Raw genomic sequence first — 22,342 nt, 5'->3', positions numbered from 1 at the left:
CACCTTTAATTTCAAAATGAATCTTTAAAAAAAAACCTCGAATATTTTTCCATTCACTTTTATATGTATGTAAACTGTTTGTCATAAAGCCTACAACTTTATATTAAAGGTCATAGTACAATGTTGACTCTACTAAGAAAAAACCAACATCCTATTAATGGAAGAAAAAAATAAAGAATTTATATGATGTCGTTCTTATGAAAAAAATGTACTACGTTTTACTTACCAAAAGAATAATATACGATCTATAGTAGTCCTACACCAGAGCTACATATATACCAAACTTCAGCTTACATCTCTATAATTGTATGCCACCAGGGATCCGCTGCTGCCAATGGGGTTCTTTCTCCCTCTTCGTTCGGCATCTACATATTTTAACATTTCAAAGGGTGCCGGCCATGCAATCTTACATGATGGGCCGACTCATTTGAATATTTATATTCTGCGGGGCCTAGAGAAAGAAATGTGTACACACAACAATAACTCCGTCCTTCTTCTATTTGGGTTATTGCCGCAGTATCGGTCTCTGTCTCCTGTTGGATGTGCGGATTTCAAAAGAGGTATGGTAATTTTTTGAAAAAGGACGGAGTGATGCTGATGGTACAGTCAGCGTTAAAAGCTTGGGGACTAAATATTGAAGTCGGTAGAGAGATGGAAATCCGACGGCACTACGAAGAAACAATTCTTGTAAAAGTCGTAAAATGTACTCGAACTCCTTCTATAATCAAATTCAGGCCAATGATAGAACAAAATTTTAATTTGGATTCTGTTCAGTTCGTTCTTGAATTGAGGTGTTTTTTGCTATTTCGAAATCGTCACTATGACTACTTAAATTCATCGAAAATTGACAAAATTTTCGAAAAACGATAAAATTTCAAAAAATCCAAAATTCCTCAAGAATTGAGAACATTTCCTAAACAACAAAAAATTTTTGAAAATATATATTCATATTTCAAAAATGTACGAATTTTAAAAATAGATGAAATTTTCAAATTCTTCGCGTCGTTCGATCAGCAGTCGAGTGCCGAAAAGACAATTTCACACGCGTAAGATACAATATTTTTGCTTCAAGCACAGGTGTGCTAACTTTATTGTCTTCTGTGAGTTCAATTAAAAATTAGTCTAAAATAAAATTTTTGAACGTATCCGTTCAGTAAAAAATTTTCCGCACGCATGCCAGTGTTATATACCCACAAAGATTTCAACTCTGGCACGTGCCTCTTTGATTTACATGTGGCAAAATCGCTTTACAGCACTCTTGTAGGATAGGTTTTTTCTATTGATGTATGAACATTAGTCATCGATACTCAGTATAAACACCGTCAGATTTGCTCGAAACTTGGAGTTTATCATTCCCGTCAAAAATCCGTTGAAGATGTTAAAATATCCTGCAACGTCTGCATCAGCTCGACGAATTATTACGGATTATCCTTGCTGCACGACAATATGAAAATTCCACAATGAATCTCACCGTTATTAAAGGGAAACGCTCGCCCTTATGCTTCTATTCAAAGGTTTCCCCATTCACTAAAATTGTATTTTTTCGTAATTTAAATGGTGTTTTCGCATTTTCTCCCGCATGTCCCTTCAATACGATTTCCCGACACGTCAGAAGTATAATGGAACCTGCTCTGCGCAATTATAAAAATTGCTCAGCCCTTTACGATGTATTTTAGAGAAAAAATAATTACTACACGAGTGTTATTTATATACGCAGGATGATTTTTAAGTTGAAGATTACAGCTTTAGCTCGTCTCCACGGAAAATACGCACCGGTTAAATTTACTAGAAGCTCAGTAATTTGGCCAGTAAAAAAACTGATCACCCACACAATATCTGTACCAGTCGATCAACATTTAGATAATTCAAAAGCTGCTCATTTAAGGTCAAGGTTAGCCGAGTACACGATTAATAACACATATCTATTATCCAACAAATGTAAATAGTAACTGCGTGTTAAAGAGTGAAAGTAATTTGGATGCGCAAGGACATTATTAGTGCTTAGTAATTAATTAAATCTCCTCGGCGATTTTCTAGCGAATCTTGATGTATTCAGGCCAGTACCTCAAATTGGCAATGTAAAATACGTATTCTAAGGAACTTACTTTAATAAATTATTATAATTAGAAGGACATTCAAACGTCGATAAAATCGATACATTACACATCAAAAGCTGGATTACGTATTTTGAAAAATGTTCCGGTTTGGAATTAAGCAATGCATAAATTTCTGCATTTAGTACAAACAACAATAAGACAATATCCCTTTTCCAACCCTTATCCAAAATGAAAGTGTAATAGGAACAAATGAAAATTCATTGTCGGCTACGAAGTTTGAGATCTGCAATTATAGCGGTAATATTCGTTAAAAAGCTCTCGTTCAAATCTTGAGACCTTTGCGCTTTTGGAGATGTACATACACACATGTAATGTAATTTACGGCAATGCATTAATGACGGTTCGGACTTAAGTCGACTCGAATGTATATGCGAAAGAGTAATGAGAGAAATCAATAATGCATTAATAATTACATTATTAGTATCATTATGGAACCATTTGTTTTCGGTAGGTGTTAAGTTAGTAGTTGGAGTACGAGTATAATTATGGTCTGGGAAAGTCAATATCTTTCCGTTTCTCTTGTTTGGGAATAAAGCCGGGAACAATTTTTTTAACCGTTATTCCTCAGCCATAGAGATGAGGAATTTTCATAGTGCTCTACGTATTTCACGTCATTATTTCAATTATGTTAATTTTCGTTTTCACAATTACATATACACACAGTATACAATTTTAAATAAATTTAAAAAAATGTTTTGCATGCTACATTCCTTAACAATCGGACATTCATGCGTCCAGAATGGTCTCAATAAGTCTGAACTGCTATAATTCAACAAACAAGAATTATTACAATATCATTTAGGTACTAAAATAAACGTACTAAATAACGAACTACTAACTCTCGAGACATTCATATTGTATGTTGATAAAAGCAACTGCTACCATTCAATACAATGAATCCCATTAAATAAATAATCCCCTTTATCCCTTTTGATAGGCCCGGTGTTTTGACTGTTTACCGGATTAAAAGTATTACCTTTCAAGTGGGTCGGCCTTAGGAATGTTTATTCGGGGGCTTTTGTGGACCTGTCCGGCCCAATTGGGAACTCCGACTGACATGTATTCATCCAGGTGTGGACAGCTCAAGAACATGTCAAACAACACGTCACCGGCTCTTATCCCGCTTCGTGATGCTAAAAAAGGTGAATAGATTTTTACCTGTTGTGGGCTTTTGTGGGAATCGTATTGACCACAACAAGCAGTGTCCTTCGGTTAGGCGAAAATCAATTAATCATTATTAATATGTCGAGATGTGAAACCCACCTGAATGTCTTATTTAAGTCAATGAGAACAGTAATTATTGATGATATTGTTATAATAAACTTATATATTTTGAAACAAGTTTCCAACAAGGTTTCTCTATGAGACACTGTGATGAAAAGAAAATTTCATACCAAAATTCCATACTACATAAAATTAGACTTATCGTCTATGCGAAAATTTTATACGTATATTCGGAATTTTTGGTGTTTACGCAGAAAGAGATAAAATTACCCGAAAAACTTTAAATACTGAATATTCTATTTGATGAATTGAACAGTGTAGAGTGATTACTGAATCTTATGGAAAAATCTCTTTTGAAAAATTCTATACATATTTTTTCACATGATTCAACTGTTCCCGAAAATCCGAATCGAAAAGAAAAATTACTTAGAGAGAATTTCCTATGTTAAATCCATCGTTTGTTTTCATTAAACAACGAACATTGAAAACTGACCGAAAACACTATTAACTTTTTTTATACCTCGTATATTACTCTTTGTAACACAATATCTCCTCCTTCTCAGGTCAGTATTATTATTATTGACAGATCTTTTTTTACGTGCATAAATTGAAAAAAGTTAATAAGTAGTAAACGGTAACTAACGGTTGTCAAATTGTTTTTATTTTCGATTCGAAAATTTTACAAAAGAGTAAACTTAAACTTAGTCCTTGATAGTTCCTCAAACAAGAAAATCCATTGGAGTCAGATAGGTAGAGCTACGTGACCAACTTAACTACATATGTATGTATGTACATTCCATTTACTTTTTGTTTTCAAAACAATAGGGCGTAGAATCTCCCACTTTTGCATGTCAGGAAAATAACCTTAACCTATCGATAGAGCATCTTAGACAAAAAATTACTTTGTCTTATATATTTAAAATATACATACCTATATAAATATCTTAGAAATGTTATGGAAAATGGAAAAAAATTTTGAGAGTCACTGGACTGCACAGTCCCTTATCATGAATTTTATGAAAGGAGCTGGTGCCATCTTTCGATTTCGATGTAGCTTTAGGATGTATAATATCTGCAACCAACAGATGGCAATAGTATGATTTCATATTTTCATTTGTAATCGTAATTTAACGGAGCTTTGAGCAAATTGTTATAGATGCAGACACCATTCGCTCAGCGGGGAAAATCACAAAATTGAATGAATTTTCGTTCGAATGCTGATTGTATCTTCTAAAATTTTCATTATACAATTCCAGGAGAGAAAAATGACCAAACAAATAAGAGAGTCCTTTTCTATATCTCCACTAAATTTTTTAAAATTTTCGAGTCGGCAATCAAATTAGAACTGGTACAACGTAATTCGCCAAGCTGAAAGAGATACTGTTTATGTTTAAACATACGTTGACCCTATTAAAGTGGAATGCCGCTCACGGAGTGGCCCACGTAAAAAAGTTTTTCACAGATATTCTGAAAACGCATTTTTATCATGGCACTTGAAAAATGGGAATGTGTAAATAACTACTATCAAATGTACTTATGTAACGTTTAATTTAAATCGGCAATATATTTATAAAATGGCATATGGATAAATCAACATCAGAAACATATGAAAATTTTAAAAAATCAATATCTACTATGTATACACTGTATCTAATAATGTACGGACAGCCAATATGGGAATCTCGTAAACTATAACAGAAAATTTGGTTAAATACGAGAGAACTTGCGCATTTAACGGAGTAGTTTCAAGTCATGCTTCGAAAATTTGAGCTATTTCGATATTCATTTTTATTTTTTTCCAGAGTTATGGTATAAAAAAACCAAGGTTGGTAGAGAAAGGGGGATTGACTCCCAAAAAAAATACGTCCCTGTAGACTTAACTTCGATAACAATTCTTTGAGACACCTCGTATGCAATCAATGCTTCAATATCGGTCGCTACAGGCCGTCAGGGTGGTCAACTTAAATTGCTACCGACATTAATTAAATAATATATATACTATACATATATATGCATGTGTATTCATATAATGGCCAAGAAATAAAGAATTTACAAGAGGTATATATGTATATATATATATATATATACATATACACACACAATAATTTGTTTTTATAAAAACGTACTTAGCGAACAAAGGTGGTGGGAAACAGTTTTTACGTTTACCGACACGAATTACACACTCTCACGGGCGAATGCCATCCTCGAAGTGGAACGATTTTCTTTGAATTTGAGCAACTGTCGCATACTCCTCGGCCACAATCACGACAATGGTGTAAAGGCAGAAGGGTACCGAAAGGCTTTGTACATAGGGCGCATTCGGTGCATTCGTTGTCTGGAGTCCAGTAGCTCGGCCTGGCCTTATCCTATAATAAAAAATTGTTGACAATATCGAAAGTATCCTAATTGATACCTTTATAAAATCCTTCGACATGTCCAGAACAGACTTGACAGCAGTAATCGAACTGACTACGGTTTCACTCAAGTACCTAGCTCGAACCTCGGTTAGTTGATCCTCCCGATATATGCCAGCTAAAAGACTTTGACCCCTCCCTTCCAAATCCTGCAAGACATGATTCAACATAATTATTCCTGTTGCAAGATGTGAATTATCACTTACCTGGTAACAAGAATCGCACACTCTCACTGAGGTGGTCCAACCTTTATGTGGAACAGCGCACTTTTTGGATGAACAACTTTCGCAGAAACCTTCGCCACAACTTCGACAATGGTGCTTCGCAGGTGTGATTTTATTTTGTCCACTCGGAACGAACGAGACGTTGCATTGAGCACATGCCTACGAAATATCATTCAATATAAAGTATCATTTAGGTAAATTTAGTTATTTCAATGTACAACTGTCAAAAGATATTCCTGCAGCGATCGTTTTGAAATGTAAAACTTGATGTACCTTAATTTCGGCGTTCGGTCTCCAGTAGCTAGGAGCTATTTTACCATTCACCCAATCAGTGATCATTCTCGCAGGCGGTGAGCCCACGCTCGTCACCGCGTCCGTGAGCACGGACACACTATCGACCACCTTTTGGGCAGAATTGTAGTTGCCGAAAAGCGTATGCTCCTGAAAGTAAAGTTTATCCTTTTTAGAGAGCATTAAATCCACGTACTCCGGAAAAATGTGATAGGTAATGATAGTCGAGGCTCATAAGAACTTACACAACCAAAAAATATCCGGACAACATTAATTTCAACACCATGCTAATGACGTCAGCAAGGTAAACAATCTTAAAATCTCGGTGTTCTAATACGAACCCCGACGAGTATTTTCAACTTACCCCTGGCCAAATGTGAACTACTTCTAGTTGTACTGCGCTCTCTTCAGGGCTTTTATTACCATACCAATGTTGTCTAAATTAATGCAGCCATTAAAAATCAATTTAGCTTTACAGAGAATAGTACGAGAACAACTAATTCGAACACTTATTTTTATCTTTTTTGTCAAACCTTTACACGATTTTTACTATTTGGTCTACAAAATGAGCCATACCTGCTTCGATATATCTCTCCACATACAGGGCATTCGATAACATATCCAGACCAAACGTAAGTAAAGTACGACGTCCACGAGTTGTCCTTGCTGGTCTGGTAACTCGACTTGACTATTGTTTTTTTGCCATTTTTAATGCACTTCTTCAAAAGGGTTAAAATGAAATTACATACATAACATTTCCCTTCTAACTTACCTTGCACAAAAACACATAGTTTTGGTACTGATGTTGAAATTTACATGGTTTGTCGCATTTGTGTGATTCTCCATCTTCTCCATGATTCATGGAGAGAGTGCATCCATTCATGCAGCTTTGGCACTTATCCGGACAAGTGAAAAATTGCATCAAGTATTGCTGATGATTTGTGGCACTAAGCGGCGAATGGAATGTATCGTTAAGGCTCTGAAAGTTTAATTTAATACTGAGAAAGAGAAGAAAGAACTGGGAAAAAACGTAAAAAATAATTTTTTTGTATTTTCTCTTATTTTTTTTAAGCATAAAAAAACATAAAAAGAGGATAACATTTTGTAAATAAAGAAAATAAAAACAAATATTAAAAAAAGAACTTTCTGTTTCCAAGTACGCTGCTTACCTTGAGTATAAGATAAATGTATTTGGGATCTCTAGGCGACCTTAGGTCTGAACTCTCCAGACGTTGTTGAATCTCGGATTTTAACAGTTCAAACGAAGTATCACCGTTCAAAGATGTCTTTACGCCGACATACTTAAGAAAACTGAAGGCATCATGACTCGCGCCCAGTTCACTAAAATTATCCCGTAAAATATCCTCGGCGGTTATGTTTGGTTTCTCATCTAAATCGTGCAGAGTGTTGGTGTTTAGGGTTTGGTGGAATATTATCACTCCGGGACCGACACCTGTACTGACGCAGCTATCTGCAGCTAAAGCCTTCTTCAAGATGCCAGAGAAATGTCGATTATACACATCGGAAGCGGTTCCTAAGTAAGTGTACAGATCGCTAGGCAGTCTTTCTGCTCTTGTTTTGTATATAATAATGTCTGACACAGCCAATACTTTTAGAAGTAGTCTTTCTCTCTGACTTCCCAACTTGGAAATGCCTATAATACATAAATGTGATGATGGTTCAAATTCATTACCATTACCAACAAACAAGGAGACTGTCTTACCAAGGAAACCCTCAGTATCAAGGCATATAACGTTCAAATTGGGATCATATTTGGCCCATATACCCAACGTGCAGGACACTTGAGATGGTGAGGTTTTAAACACTTCCACTCCATTAAAAAATACTTTGTTTAAAGTGTATGATTTTCCTTCCCCAGTGTTTCCAAATATTGAGACCACTTTAACCTAAAAATGTCATAAAATTAATGTATAAGGTGACTACATTTTTTTCTTTTTATTTTTTAATATTCACCTTTTTGCCAGGTTTCAAGTGTAATGCTTTAAGAAATACATTCTCTGATTCAATTTTCAACTGTTCCCTCTCGTCTATAAGCAATATTCCCTTTTGTTTCCCATTGGACTCCAGTTCATCTGAAATACCAATTACCATTTGGGCATTTATCACATTAAATCATGCACTTCTTCCTTTACCTGCTTCCAGATTTAGAGAATAGAGATCTTTAGTGATGTCAGGGTAAACAATAGATGTTTTCCGTTCTGTTATAGACGATGTATTGTTGATGATGGGGTCAATAGAATTTAAAATTGGTGACCCTGAACTGTGCTTTTTCATTGATTCTTGAGGTAAAGAGTTATCCATATTAGACGATATTCTTTTGCCTAAGAAAAACACTGAAACAAAAAAACTGCTTTTATATTCTTTTACCTGATTTATTAAAATGATTGACAATCTTTGAAGAGAAATGTTGCAATGTATTCACTTTTTTCCCTAACTAAACTAACTTTCATAATAAACTCTGCTGTTTCTGTGCATCATTTGCCATTGAGATGTGCTTTTATTTTTTTTTTACACCATGATTTTATACACTGTTGTCATCCGCTCAAATTATCAACAGCAGCAGCAGCAGCATCATCATGAATGTCAAAAGCAAACAATGGGGAACAATAGTGTTTAAAAATCCAGTTAAATCGTTCTGCCTCCTCTATCAAACTAAATTATTATTCAAGAGAACAATTTTAGTTTAGTACAATTAAAAACACAAGAAAATTTACTTTTCTGGAGACCCGATTGTGACTCTACGACCTCTAACTGAATCATCACTTCCAAACTCTAAAACTACAAAAGCTTTTCACAATATGCCAAAATTCACTGCACTTGAAAACGACTCGTATATGTATGTATCAATAAAGAAGAAGTGGATATCAATTTACTCACCTACGGTGAGTAAATTGCGTGGAGCGAACATCAAACATATGCCATTCACGATTATCCACATCAAAAACTAAACGCGCATTTATTTGTTCATATTGATGTACGACGATAATACTTAAATAACCATAGAATAGTGGATCCGTATTTTATTTACCTCCATTCTTCCAATCGCCCAATTTGGGCAAAACGTGCCGTTTATCACGTAGTAAACAACCGACGACGAGATTTTGTTGTTGAAAATATCTAAAAATGAACAAGAGCTGCTGTTGCTGCTCCTGCTGCTGCTGCTACACGATACGATGACTTTCACCACACTGCGTTAATTGAGGTTAAGTTGTTGCTCCAGACGAGAGTTTTCGCGATAGCAGTAGCTCTTTTCGACAGTTTCGAAAGAATAATAGAACGGAATAAAAAGATACACGGGCCGGACGTAGGACAAAGATCAGACTTGACCTGTCCTTGATTTTATGACGTAGACGTCATAAATCAAATAGTCAGAAGAAAAAGTTCAACGACGCACGTGAGACCGTGCAGTGCAGTGTGTGGTGCATCGAAAATAAACAAAAGTCCTCGATTACTCTAAGTGGATTTTGGTACGATTTAGTTTCTTTTTATATCTATGTCTTTAGGTAACCAACTATTATCCATGCTCATTGTGTAATAAAAATGATTCGAAAATTAAATTTGAAAAAATATTGTGAAGTAAGTTCTCACGTTACATATGTAGGTTTTATTTCGATATTACGTAGGCCGTCTCGTACCTGCATGAATTTTCTGATAAGTTCTTGAGGAATTGCCACTCATTTTTCTTCTCTCATTTAAATTTTGAAACGCTCGCTCTCTTTGATTCATTCGTTTACTGGATCTAGGCTATTTTGTTTCAGAACTTCATCATATCTACATATACATATATATACATACATATAGTTAACGATTAAAATTTTTATATATGTGTTTGAAATACTGGAAAGACCAAAAATAATTTTGAAAATCTGTTTGCGTAATAAAACTACTGCTTTGAACTCTCAACTTTTCTTTCATTTTACTAGATCTGGAAACATCATGTTATTTGCCATTAGGTATCTTTTCTTACAATTAAATCGAGGAGCTGCGCAGCACTAATAATCGGGATAATCGTTTTTTTTTTGTTGTAAAGACTCGTGAAGTGCGCCGTTTGACTGACTCAGTGAAAGTGAATGTTGCTGACGTGATTTTGGCTTACGCTTTTGGTACTGTTCTAATGTACAGTCATTTCATGGAAACCCTTTATATGAATATTAAAAATAAAGGATTTCATAGGTCAACTATATGCCAACGTGCCCGCGATAATGGTCACAGAATTGAATAGAACGATGCCTGTATCGGTAGCAAAGAACCGTTATTACAGAAACATAAAATTATAAAAAGTGCATACAGGGGTACCACTGAAAACTTTGCACGCGTCTTATTTTGAACTATGATCAAAATATGTAGTTACGCCTATATTATATGAGGAACAAAAGCGAAATATTTTCTGTTTATTAAACATATTTGCTGCAAAGTATTTATTTAAAATAATGCACGTATCGATGTTTTTTCAAGGTACCAAACTTCTAAATTTCATAAATATATTTAAATGGTTTTGCTTCTGACTTAATTCCAATCCTGCTCGTTACGCTCCTGTCCTAAATGGCATAAAAATGAAACATATTTTTGTTTGTAGATTATACTGGAAAAAAATCCAAAAATCATAAGTGTGTCGCTACGTTTTTTTTCCAAGGTATCAGGTACCAAATTTGTTCATTTCAAAAACATTTCTGAATGCCCCTACTACTGCTGCAAACCTGCCTGTCACACCTTTATCTTTTTTGGAATAAAAGTAAACATTTTTTGTTTATAAATGATATACACTGCAAAATATTTACCGAAATAGTGATCATAGGCGTATCAAGTTATGAACTTTATTGAACAAGTAAAGTTTAAAAAAAAATTTAATAGTCAAAATTTCTTATCAACTACTTTATGCAGAACAACCTTAGGTTCAAGAATGGCGTCGAAATCTATTTTACCTATTTATATTCCCCTATAAATGCAATATAAGCATTAACAATTTATAAGGCGTAATTGGGTCCTATATCCTACTAGAACAATTTCTTTTAGTTTACTATTATCATATTTCTTAATATACGTAATATTTTATCATCTAACTATCGTGATGTTTTTTCAAAGAAACATTAAAAACCAATTTTTTAGATTCACAAATTTCACTAACACTGTTACATTATCACATATTTGAAGAATATCAAGTTTCTCTATGTCAGAAAAGAGTGACAATATAAATTTAACATTTTATTTGTTGAGTAGGAAAGTAAATAATAAGGGGAGGCTAAATTTCTTTAAAACAAACAAAAATACTTTGGGCAACATCTATTTCTTCTATTTATTCAGGCTACCAAACATTTCTATATCCCATAGAGTTTTCAAGCTCATCAAGTCCTGATGGTACTAGGAAACATCTTTTAAGAGTTTATTTTCAGTTTGTATTGATGAATTCCTCGCATACTTTCTTAAAAGATCTACAAAGAATGAATCAATTTTAAAAGCCAGAGAAAAATCTATCCCTATGAGGTTTTTCATTAAAAAAAATTTTTAACTGATTTTTTTCTTCGACATTTATCGACTTCATCAAATTCTTATTTATCAGCTCTATTTATTTTGATTGAATAAAGATAGGAAATAGTCTAAGCTCTTTTTTTCTTCTAAATTTTCAACATTTTTGATCTCTATTTGAAGAAACTTCTACCTGATATATTCCGGAACATTCTCATCGGTCAGAATGTCATTATGTCCGTATCCAAGATCTGAAGAAAATAAATGAAACGTTACATTCCCTTGATCAGGAATTTGTCTTTCATTACATGCAACTGAAGCCAACTAAAAACATTAAAAAATACTCTTTTTGATGGTTTTAAAAAGACACCACATCATTCACTTTCTGACCAAGTACCGCAGGAACTATCGAGTCATCTTCAGCATGCAGAATCATTATTGGACAATCTACTTGAAGTATGTTGGTTGTTGAATAAAAATGGAACCCATTATCATCTAAAGGGCCTAGAATTGTGGAATTGAAATATGCCAACCAACTGTAGATCTGAAATATCTCCCTTATAAAAAAAACACCCAAAAAATTTTCATAATATAGACCTTTCCCACAATACTTTCTTGAATTTCTTCTCTCAAAGTGGTAAAAGGAGACTCCAAGATCAGCCCTTTTGGGATGAAGTTATACGTTTCTTTAAGACTGCGTACGGTGTGGCAACTTATGGCCGCTCCCAGTGAATGACCCCAATAGAAGATATCATTTTTGAAGCCCTTTTCCAAGATCCAGTTATAAATTTGCAGATGATCATGAACCATTCCTAGCTCACCCATTTCGACATTTGAACCCGAATCACCATAGCCTTTAAAAACAAAGGTCAAACCAATGAAGTACCTACAATGAATGTCATGAAGTTGGCTGTGAATGAGTCCCCTTACCTCTATGGTCAATGGCTAGAACCAAAAAATGCTTTCGCAAGATTGAATATTGATGAATTGGTTTGGCTCTATTTGCGTAGACACCATGTAAATAGAATACGATATCATAATCTGTTTCCCTGATAATATCACTTATGTTTAGTGAGTCATTGACTCCTACCAGTTCTTCAGGCAAAATTAACCATGCTCCTATTGTAGTTAATGTCGTATTATCGTAATAGTCGCTTACAGTTATGTATATATTATGTACTCCCTCTATGGCATAACTGGAAGGGTCATCGAAGTGTGGATTTCTTGGTGAGTTAACTGAAAATAAAGAACTTTTAAATTGCCCAGGTAAAAATTTCTCATCCAAAATAATACATATAAGTTCATATGTGCACAGTGGGTTTTCATACGCCTAATCGTCGACTAATTCTCTAATTTGTGACTCAATTAAATTATTTAATTTATGAGTCAATTGGTTATGGAAAATTTAATATCTCTTAACTTACATGGAATAAATATCATCATTCTCTGGAACGCTATAGAGTGCGAAAATACCACCGGAATCAAGACCCATATTATGAGAAAAACTATAAGAATTAGGGTAAATCTGAAAAATTCCTGTTAGTTCAGGTAAGAATTTTGAAATATTTAAATTGCAAGAAGTATTTTACGAAAACAAAATTTTGTACATGAATTTTGAGCACTTACAAAGCAATTCCACTGTATATCAGTATTTTCAGCCATAAAGGAGTTTCCTTGGTGTTGCCATCCTCGTCGCTTTGCTCTGAAGCCGAGGAACTACGTCTTTTCTACAAATATGATTAGGTAATTGTGCGTTTATTCATTCATCTTTACTGTTTATTTTCATAATTTGCCTTCCAATACTACTAAGCTACTATACTTACACTACAGCAGGATTTATACTTCACCATTGTTTTCTATCTTGCATTACTGCACAACAATGGAAACATTGCACAATTTTCTCCAGAGGCTCCAAATACCTCGCTTTGGATCCTATAATATTTTTATCTTAACTTTCTTCGATATATCACAAATGTGACTACTGTAAAATTTTATCGGGACCATATATTAGATTATCATACAAGGATTTAGGGGATTATGATAATATGATGCTTGTAAATTTCAATCACAATGAGAGTCATTTTATTAATTTTTCTTGTTTGTACAGTTTAATTATTAGGAACGTCAAATTTTACAGGCAGATTCCTTTCTACTTCCAAATAAATATTCTTTAAAATTGATTTAAGATTTGTTTTCCCCGGTGTCGCAAACCAAAAACAAAAAATAATTGATCAGTAGGCGTTAAGACGTCCAGGAGAAAATAGTACCTATTGTAAGGCAAGAATTTTTTTGCGATAGTATTCCTATTTACTGACATACAGTTTTTCAAAGTCTTACAAGACGATATCTAGAAAATGGATAAAGATACTTTCACTCCCTTGGAAGTAGAAATATGGATTTCCCCCTTCCAATGAAGATGAAAAGTTTTGTTGTTATGAAAATCCAAGAAAAAAATGTATTTGCTTTTGAACACAACGCCACTGATTTTTTAGTAGTGCAAAATATTCAAACAAACATTCTTTCCAAATGTTGAAATTTCAAAAAATTCACCGTGAAAAACTAGGGGCAAATCAAACAGGAATTAACGGGATTAAATCTGCACTTGACGAATTTCCATCTTTTCTATAGTCGAAATGAATCAAAAAATGTTTGTATTTTTTGTTTTTAGCAGTGTTGAGATACTCAAGTCGTCTTTTCAAATAAACTAATGTAAATTAACTTAAATTCCAACTATAAGTTTAACTTTAACCAAATTTTCAATTAAGGGAACTTCTCCACTGACTGCTTTTAAAAATATTGTGATTAAGATTTTGTTTAAATATAATGTTTTTTTGAAAAAAATCACAATAAATCTCAACCAATTATCCAAATTTTCATTTTACAATATTATTAACTAATATTATCACATGTGGGATACCCACAAAGAACGGACACATATTTGAGAGAAGACATCTCATCCTCAGTTTATCATTTGTACCTACCATGATTGGGTGCGTTCAAATCCATCATAAATCAAGTCAACATCAGAATCTACAGTGGATCAATTCATAGATAAATAAAATACACCTTTCTTACAATAATCATATTTATTTGCGATATAAAATCTATAAAATATTCAATTCATTTATAGAACATATACCTAGAAATTATAGTTAATTTTTGTACAACATTAAAATTTTGAATATATAAATGTACATGACAGTAATAAGATATGTTTCACATGGCACTGGGACATTAAATTCATAATCTACTCGTATATACAAACAACCTGTAAGTTAATATTACTTAAGTTGACCTTTGCAATAATTTTAACCATTTACCATTTAAAATACCATACCATAACAAGCTCCATTAACGGTTTAAGATAGTGAACTAAATTACGAAGTACATACCGATTCTCTAAAGATAGGATATTCTCTTTTTGCTGTAGAAATAATGGCGTGAAGTAAAACTAAATAATCGAAAATGAAATAAGTTTATAAAATAAACCATAGACCATGTCTGAAATCTCTTAATGAGTCCTGGAGTCTCTTTTTGAGGGCATTTCCACATTTTCCTCGGGTCTTGTGTCTGGCAAACTTTCTGTAAACTCTCCATAAACCTCATGAAGATTATCAAGCTTATTTGAAATTGAAACTGACTTTCGGTTTGTATTCACAACCTGCTCCATAAGTTCGCCACATTGGCCTTCTAGTCTTTTCAACCGCTCCTCTCTCAACGCCAACCTTTCCTCAAAAGAAGTTTGAACTTCGTTGTTACTAGAGAAGCTTGGAGCTGAGACGTTCTTTGACTCTTGATCTAAAACCTCATGATTAGATGAACCTTCTGGTAATAGAGCCAATAAGGTCAAACTTGGGGCTGATGGCTGCTGTGCTAGAGAATCTGGCGCTTCGGAACTATTAGCTTCAGTGCACTTAACATCATTTGAGGTAATGTTAGATGAGCAAATGTCCTCGTCCATCAATTCTTCAAGTTCCTCCATATTATTTGATTCATTGTTCTTAGCTCCACTCTCGGATACATCAGTCTCATAACCAGGTTCGTCGTCGCTGGAACATTTCTCATCACTGTAACCACTCTCTGGACTGTTGTTGAATTCGTCACTTAACAAAGTATTTCTTCTAGATGCGAATTCTACCCTCAGTTGCTTCCACTGCTTCTCAGTTTTGGAGTTTTTTTCCCTGGCTTCTTGTCGCTTTTCCCTGGAGTATTCCAGTTGCTCTCTCAAGGTAATGAGCAGCTTTCGCTTTTGTGCCAACTCGTATCGCAGGACTTTCTCTTGAGTATGAAGATGTTGATGCTCTTTTTGTAGTTTTCCAACCTGTAAGTAAATATGAAAAATGCAAAATACTACATAAATAGAGCTTGGCTACTCACCACATGCCATGTTTTATTGAGTTCGCTGGAAACCATCTCCAACCTCTTTTCCTGATCTTGAAGCCGGTTTTCCAAATGAGTGTTCAACTGCTTTAAGTGGCGCGTCTCCTTCTTTAATGACTTCTTTTCCATTATTAGGTCTTTTAGCCTATTATAGGTTTGACTCACACTTAGCACTAAACTAGGACCTGCAAAACTCATTTGTAAGAATCATTATTTTTCACTAGGATCTTTCAACTATGGTACCTTTGGGGGTTTGAATTGTTTTGTAACACGGATCGTCATGGGGTGATCCCTCACTGATATCGTTCACTGGAACTTTGTGATGGCTTAATAATTCCATGAGAACTCTCCACACTTTTGGAAGAGTCTGTATAATTTCTTCTACGCTGTTAATTTGGTCTGTTGATGGCTGTGATTCTAGATATAAATCACCACAAAATTACTTGATATGCTGTGAAGTATGGTAATAACAAAGACAAGGATGATTCTTAATTCAGATGCAGATATATTATAGATAATATCAAACGCCATCCCTGGATAGCAAGAAAGGCAGAAACTGGAATAGGCCGAGATAGAGACCCTATGTGTTCAAATTATTACAAATAATCATCAGTGGATGTCTCCTTATAGAGGACTGTAATATACAGGGTGTAATAGATCATCAAGGAGATCTTTTAGAAGGCGATATTATTTTCCAAAATAATAAAAAATACTAATAGACCCATGGTCAAAAACGCACCATTTTTGATATACAGGGTGGCATAACCTGGATGAGAGACGCGTTTTTGGATCTAGAAATAGAGCAATCCGGATAATCATACTACCAAACCAACAATTAAAATAATTGGTACTGCAAGAAAGATTCAATGAATCTGAGAAAGATGGTGAGATAGATTATCAGGTTCTCATAGAAGCTCAAGGATTTAACACTACAAAACTCGATGAAGAAATGACTCATAGAAGGAGAAAAATTTCACCTTCTTAGATATATTGTCCTTACATAGTTTCTAACTTTCTGCCATTATTGGTTTCAGAAAATATGAAATAATTGGGAGGATTATACAAAGAGGAAGAGAGAAAGCTTCAAGAAATCATGCAAAAGAAACAAAGCCAACCTCCCCTATTACCATACTTGGTAGGATTAATCTAAGCTTATTATGGACGCTTTATTAAGGAAAGGGAGGAATAGGAGGATTGAGGAACATAATGGCATTTATAATTGATTTCTGAGTTACCAATCGAAAAATACGAAAAAGATCACGTTAGCAAAGTTAAAGGAAAATCGTCTAATCTAAGTTTCGAACAATTTTTGGTAGAGCGAAATTGAATGGAAAACACACCTGATTCCTCAGCTATAGTCTGCAATCCACAGCCATGCATCTCTACGTTCGGTTCTAGTTCCATTTCTCTTTCATTGTGGACTTGATGGACTAAATCCAGCAGCAACTTAGGAAGAGCGAAAGAAGAGTCTGAAGATATTTCACTACTAGCTATGTTTTGCAGTAAGGCGTGGTTGTCTTCCAAATGTTTTGTAAGTTTATCCAAATCAATTTCCTTTAAGAGGAAAAACTGTTTCTTTATAGTGCTGAATGGGGAAGCCGGAACTCACCTGGGAACTGTTAAATCCAAGCAAAATCTCGGAAAATAGCTGATTAATTACCGCAAGTTCAGCTTGGTATTGTCTGGACTCGGCCTTGGCAAGACCAAGATTTGATTCCAGCGATTTAATTTCGTCATACCTTTGCGAGTTTTGATTTTCCAGCTCTGCAATTCGTTCCTCGAATTCCCTAAAAATATCCTCAATCTACGCCATAAATAAATTTCATTAAATACCTACTTATTTTTCCTTTGTTCAGCTTCCAACTCCCTTTTAGTATCTTCAATTGTCCTCCTAAGACTTTCTTTTTCTCTGTGATCCGTCCTCTGACGCTCTTCATATACGGCCCTCATGTTGCGTAAAATTTGCAATTGCTTTTCGTACTCCATTCTTAAATCTTTAGAAAGAATACTGATTTCTTTCTCCGAAACCGATTCTTCTATGCTTTCAACTTTTTCTCGAAGCTACGAGAGAACGAAAAATTTAAAGCCTCCTTCAAAGGTAATCGCAACTACGTTTGAAAGCAAATGATGATGCCTGGCACGTGAAAAGCTCAAACATGTTTAGCCCGTTTACAAACACACAAACACAAATATTCCTGATTGAGCATGTGCAGTTATAAACACAATTAGACTTGCCTCCTTAAGTTGAGATTCCCTGATCAGCAGCATTTTCTTGGAAACACTTATAACATCCTTAAGAGCGGCTGCATGGGCTTTGTATTCCTCCCTCTCCTTCTCAAAGTCCAACATGGCTTTGTTCAAGTTCTGAAGCTCTGACTGCATCTCTGCAATGCTCACTTGCAGCTCTCTGTTTTTGTCCATTAAAGCAGTGGCTTTATCCAGATCTTCAACTTTTGCTTTCAATTCCCCCCTGAGGGTCACGTTTTCGGTCAAAACAAAATCGATTTCTTCCATCAATGATCCACTGTGCACGGACACTAGAAGTTCATTTTTTTGCCTCAACACATCGATTTCCTGGATCAACTTTTGCTGCAAATTCTCATCTTTCAATTTCCTGTTTTCTTCCTTTAGCTTGATCAACTCTTCTCTCATATCGTCGAATTCCTTCTTCTTTGCCACAAGAATTTCTCTTCGTTTTTCGTGTTTTCGTTCCATCTCGAATTTGAAGTCCATCAATTCTTGCCGCTTCTCGTCGCTCAACCGGTTTAGGCCGATATCATTGTTAATTTCAGACACAGGCTCTTGCAGACCATCTACAGAATGCTGAGAGTGGTTCTTACTCGTGTCACTTCTCGATCTGGCCCAATTATTCCCCATTTCGCCAAGTCAACCACCCTAAAACACCTTAAAATTATTTGTAAAGTAACCGCAAGGTTTGTCTGGTGTTTCCAAACGTTTCGGTATTGCTTTGTATTCGGATATTTTTAGATTTTAAAGGAAATAAACGGAGCTGATCATCGGTGTGGCCAAAATTTTTGTGCGCGGAATTAAAGTAATTAAACAACGCAAATCATGGTATATTTAGGGTCAGACGTGGTCTCTTTGCATTGGCCTGAACCATAAAAGCGCGATAAGTATTATTGTCCGCAAACATTAAAAATGTATAGTGGCGGTCATAAAATTAAGGATGACATATAAAAAAATAGAAAATATAATTCCTTGGAAGTAAACTTTAAGAAATTGCAAAATTTGTTTAACGACTTTTATTAGATCATAAGAGAAATCAATAATGCAAATTTTAAGAAAATTGCAATAATCAAAACTAAAAAAATACACTTTTTCATAAAAAAGTCAGCAAATTTTTCGAAAATAAAATTAAGAACGACATATTTCAACAAATCACAATGTTAAAAAAACAAACAAAGATTAAAATAACTAGTAACGAGTGGAGTAGTTTTTATTCTTCTCTACTTTCAAACAATGATTTGGCATAGACTAAATTAGTGCCTGACGACGTTCTTTAAGAATAGAGTACCATACTTGCTTAACAGTATCGAATAAATCTGGAATATTTATGATATTTTGTTGTCTCAAAGGCTTCTTCGCATCGTTCCACAAATTTTCAATCGGATTAAGATCCGGACTACAGGAAGGCCATTTTAGAAGAGACACAGAATCTGGTCGAATCCAGCACGAACACTAACTGCCGTACACTTTGGATCGTTGCCTTGCTGCAATTTCTAAATTACAGGTAAGTAGTCTCTTCGGCATACGGTAACATTGCAATCTCCATAAGATTATTCGAAAAAATCTCTTTCTGGATATCAACTGCTGACATAATGGAATTTCGGCAAGAAAGTCTCACAATTTTTCTATCTCTTCCAGGATCCGATTTTCGAGATTTCTTTTTGCGTGGTAGGTTTTGTGTAGTTCCATGTTTCTTAAAATGCTTAATATTATGAAAAACCATTGTTTTAGAGCATTTTAATCTTGTTGCAAATTTTTACCTGACATCCCAGAAGACCTCAAATTAATAATTAATTCTCTAAGTTGTGATGTGCAATTTTTTTGTTTTTCCATTGTTTTCTATATTTATTTAATTTTCATAATCTAAATCTTTTAAAAACTTTCGCAAATTATTACCAATAGATATGCCAAACTGACAAATCAATAGCGTTCTTAATTTAGTACCCGCTCTCCATCAGTACTTGAAACGCACCGATTGATTTAATATTTTCATAAAACATGGGAATCCTGTAACTTCTTATAAAATACAAGCTTCGGGATACCCACAGGTATTTTGAGGACATAGATTCTTACAATGTTGCCAGATTTTCTGAATATATTCTAATTTCAGTAAAAAAGTAGGTGTTCTTAATTCTATTGCCGCCATTGTATTTTTCCTTTAACGTGATTCTCTGTTTCAAAGTCTGTTTAAATATTAATGCTATTGTGTACAATAGAACAGCAACAATAGAATTAATTATTCTCCTTCACGACAGGCAAAAGCTGTGTCTAAAAATGGTTAAATAATACACGTTGAAAGCTACTATTAGAAATGATCGTTAATTCAACTCGTTTCTAATTAAGTTAAATTTGATATGGGACTTAATGGTCTACTCAGTCATTCGGGTCGCGATGATGCCTGTCTTCGCGATTTTGACACTTTTCTCATTTTCAGCGCCAATATCTCAGAAACTCGCAGACAAATTGCCTCAAATAATAATTCAAATTAATCAACTCAATGAGCCCTCTAAGTCTACCCAAATCGGGTGGTAACGTCTCTTTGATTTCTGAAATATGGAATAACTTTAATTTGTTTTCAATTGTGACAACTTATATTTTGGAAATGATGCAATTCGGGACATTAAGGAGATTTAGGTACAGATGGTCTTTAACGTTTTATTTCCTTTTTAAAGTTGAAAAATAAGAATCAATACACAGTATCTATGAAACTCATGCAAGATAGCATATCACTCTACAGGATGTTTCCTAAACATGTAACGCGACTTTAAGGAGGTATTTCTTGGATCAAAACACAAAATAAAGTTCCTATTGTTTATAGGCTTCCTTAAAGTTGCGCCGCACGCTTAGGAAACACCCTGTATGATGATGTGGCATCTCGCGCAAGATTCATAGAATGGGTGCGTTGATTCTTACTTTTCAGCCTTAAAAGGGGAACAAAATGTTAAGAAATCCGCAGCTTGTAAACGCGAATTAATTTGAGAATGTTGCTTTGATGTATAGGATACAATTTTGCATATGCCAATTGCCCCTGCGCCCCAATTAAGGCGTGCCAAATTAGGTCACCCTGTATGTGTTTGAATCTTATGGCGAAGCGAAGTTTTACATGCCTCATAAATCAAAATAATTTGGCTCAATATTCTCGTATAAAGCTTAAAAAATTTAAACCTATAAATCATGCTACGGAATGCTTATTTATCTAAATCGCTTTAAACTCGTTCTGAAAGTTTCCCAATCGAATCATATACACCTATGCACACTAAATCGTATAGAAAGCGTAAAAGTTTTAAAAATAATCGTGATTAGAACTTACAAATAATGTCAGCCTAAACAGAAATATCATCGGCCAAACGCACTAGAATTGAACACTAACGAACGACTTAAGTCAGAAATTTTGTGAGATCGTAAACCTGAAATGTATTTTTAGCTTTCCAAAGTCAAAACCCGCATCACGCTCTGGAGCAGCCAATTTCCATGGAAATCGAATTTCTAAATCGTTCAGTGAATTTTAGAACACAATGGGTACGTTTACTGTTCAGCGTGGGTGGGTCTGTTCTTGATTATGATCCTAAAACGTCTAAATTTAAGAAAAATAATGCTTCTTTTAAAATAGCGAATTTCCTGGGGGGGTACTCGAAACCAGATGTCTTTAGACTCTAGACGTCACCCTGAAAATGGGTGCCAAACTATAGTTTAAAAATATCCAGGTTTTGTAACAGTGGATACTTTTAGTAAAGCATGCGTCTAGTGGAAGATCAGTGTTGGGGTCTTGGGGCAAAACTGGATTGTTTAGCAAATTTTACAAGATTTCCTTGTCATTCCAATAATTCAGATTATCTATGCGCAGATAGAGGATTGATGCAGATTTGGATGAGAGATTTGATAAAGGATCAAAAATGATGGAAAGCTCATTATCTGCACCCAATATTCATACCCTAAACTACATCGAAGATTTCCTGGAATT

The 22,342-nt window shown here is 34.6% G+C and overlaps 3 protein-coding genes across 11 annotated transcripts; all 3 read right to left on the bottom strand.

The window, feature by feature from the left end:
- Nucleotides 1–4,872: 4,872 nt before the first annotated feature.
- Nucleotides 4,873–9,720, bottom strand: LOC136414462 (zinc finger FYVE domain-containing protein 1-like). Of its 4 annotated transcripts, none has more exons than XM_066398493.1 (12): nt 9,320–9,720; nt 8,424–8,624; nt 8,245–8,363; nt 7,994–8,177; nt 7,440–7,924; nt 7,043–7,249; nt 6,847–6,989; nt 6,635–6,707; nt 6,253–6,438; nt 5,962–6,138; nt 5,755–5,904; nt 4,873–5,707 (listed from the first exon to the last, which is right to left on the bottom strand). In XM_066398493.1, the coding sequence occupies exons 2-12, from the start codon at nt 8,590–8,592 to the stop codon at nt 5,504–5,506; spliced, it is 2,097 nt and encodes a 698-aa protein (XP_066254590.1). In that variant the 5' UTR covers nt 8,593–8,624; nt 9,320–9,720; the 3' UTR covers nt 4,873–5,503. The 4 variants fall into 4 exon arrangements, with proteins under 4 accessions (XP_066254590.1, XP_066254587.1, XP_066254589.1 ...); XM_066398490.1 differs by lacking the exon at nt 9,320–9,720 and adding an exon at nt 9,169–9,214; XM_066398492.1 differs by lacking the exon at nt 9,320–9,720 and adding an exon at nt 9,169–9,214 and having other exon boundaries at nt 6,253–6,420.
- A 1,877-nt stretch (nt 9,721–11,597) lies between these two features.
- LOC136414259 (lysophosphatidylserine lipase ABHD12-like) lies at nt 11,598–13,717 on the bottom strand. Of its 6 annotated transcripts, none has more exons than XM_066398166.1 (8): nt 13,578–13,717; nt 13,381–13,481; nt 13,179–13,290; nt 12,685–12,990; nt 12,352–12,608; nt 12,137–12,298; nt 11,948–12,078; nt 11,598–11,720 (listed from the first exon to the last, which is right to left on the bottom strand). In XM_066398166.1, the coding sequence occupies exons 2-8, from the start codon at nt 13,414–13,416 to the stop codon at nt 11,678–11,680; spliced, it is 1,047 nt and encodes a 348-aa protein (XP_066254263.1). In that variant the 5' UTR covers nt 13,417–13,481; nt 13,578–13,717; the 3' UTR covers nt 11,598–11,677. The 6 variants fall into 6 exon arrangements, with proteins under 6 accessions (XP_066254263.1, XP_066254262.1, XP_066254264.1 ...); XM_066398165.1 differs by having other exon boundaries at nt 13,179–13,279; XM_066398167.1 differs by having other exon boundaries at nt 13,625–13,712.
- Nucleotides 13,718–14,821: 1,104 nt separating this feature from the next.
- LOC136414461 (putative leucine-rich repeat-containing protein DDB_G0290503) lies at nt 14,822–21,828 on the bottom strand. Its single transcript, XM_066398489.1, has 8 exons — nt 21,692–21,828; nt 18,370–19,029; nt 17,972–18,195; nt 17,744–17,921; nt 17,475–17,688; nt 16,378–16,551; nt 16,132–16,319; nt 14,822–16,075 (listed from the first exon to the last, which is right to left on the bottom strand). The coding sequence occupies exons 2-8, from the start codon at nt 19,009–19,011 to the stop codon at nt 15,266–15,268; spliced, it is 2,430 nt and encodes an 809-aa protein (XP_066254586.1). The 5' UTR covers nt 19,012–19,029; nt 21,692–21,828; the 3' UTR covers nt 14,822–15,265.
- Between the last annotated feature and the right edge of the window lie 514 nt (nt 21,829–22,342).

This window comes from Euwallacea similis, chromosome 17 (genome assembly GCF_039881205.1).
Source record: "Euwallacea similis isolate ESF13 chromosome 17, ESF131.1, whole genome shotgun sequence".
NCBI lineage: Eukaryota > Metazoa > Arthropoda > Insecta > Coleoptera > Curculionidae > Euwallacea > Euwallacea similis.
Note: the sequence above shows the minus strand (reverse complement) of the source record. Positions and strands in the feature narration are given on the sequence as shown.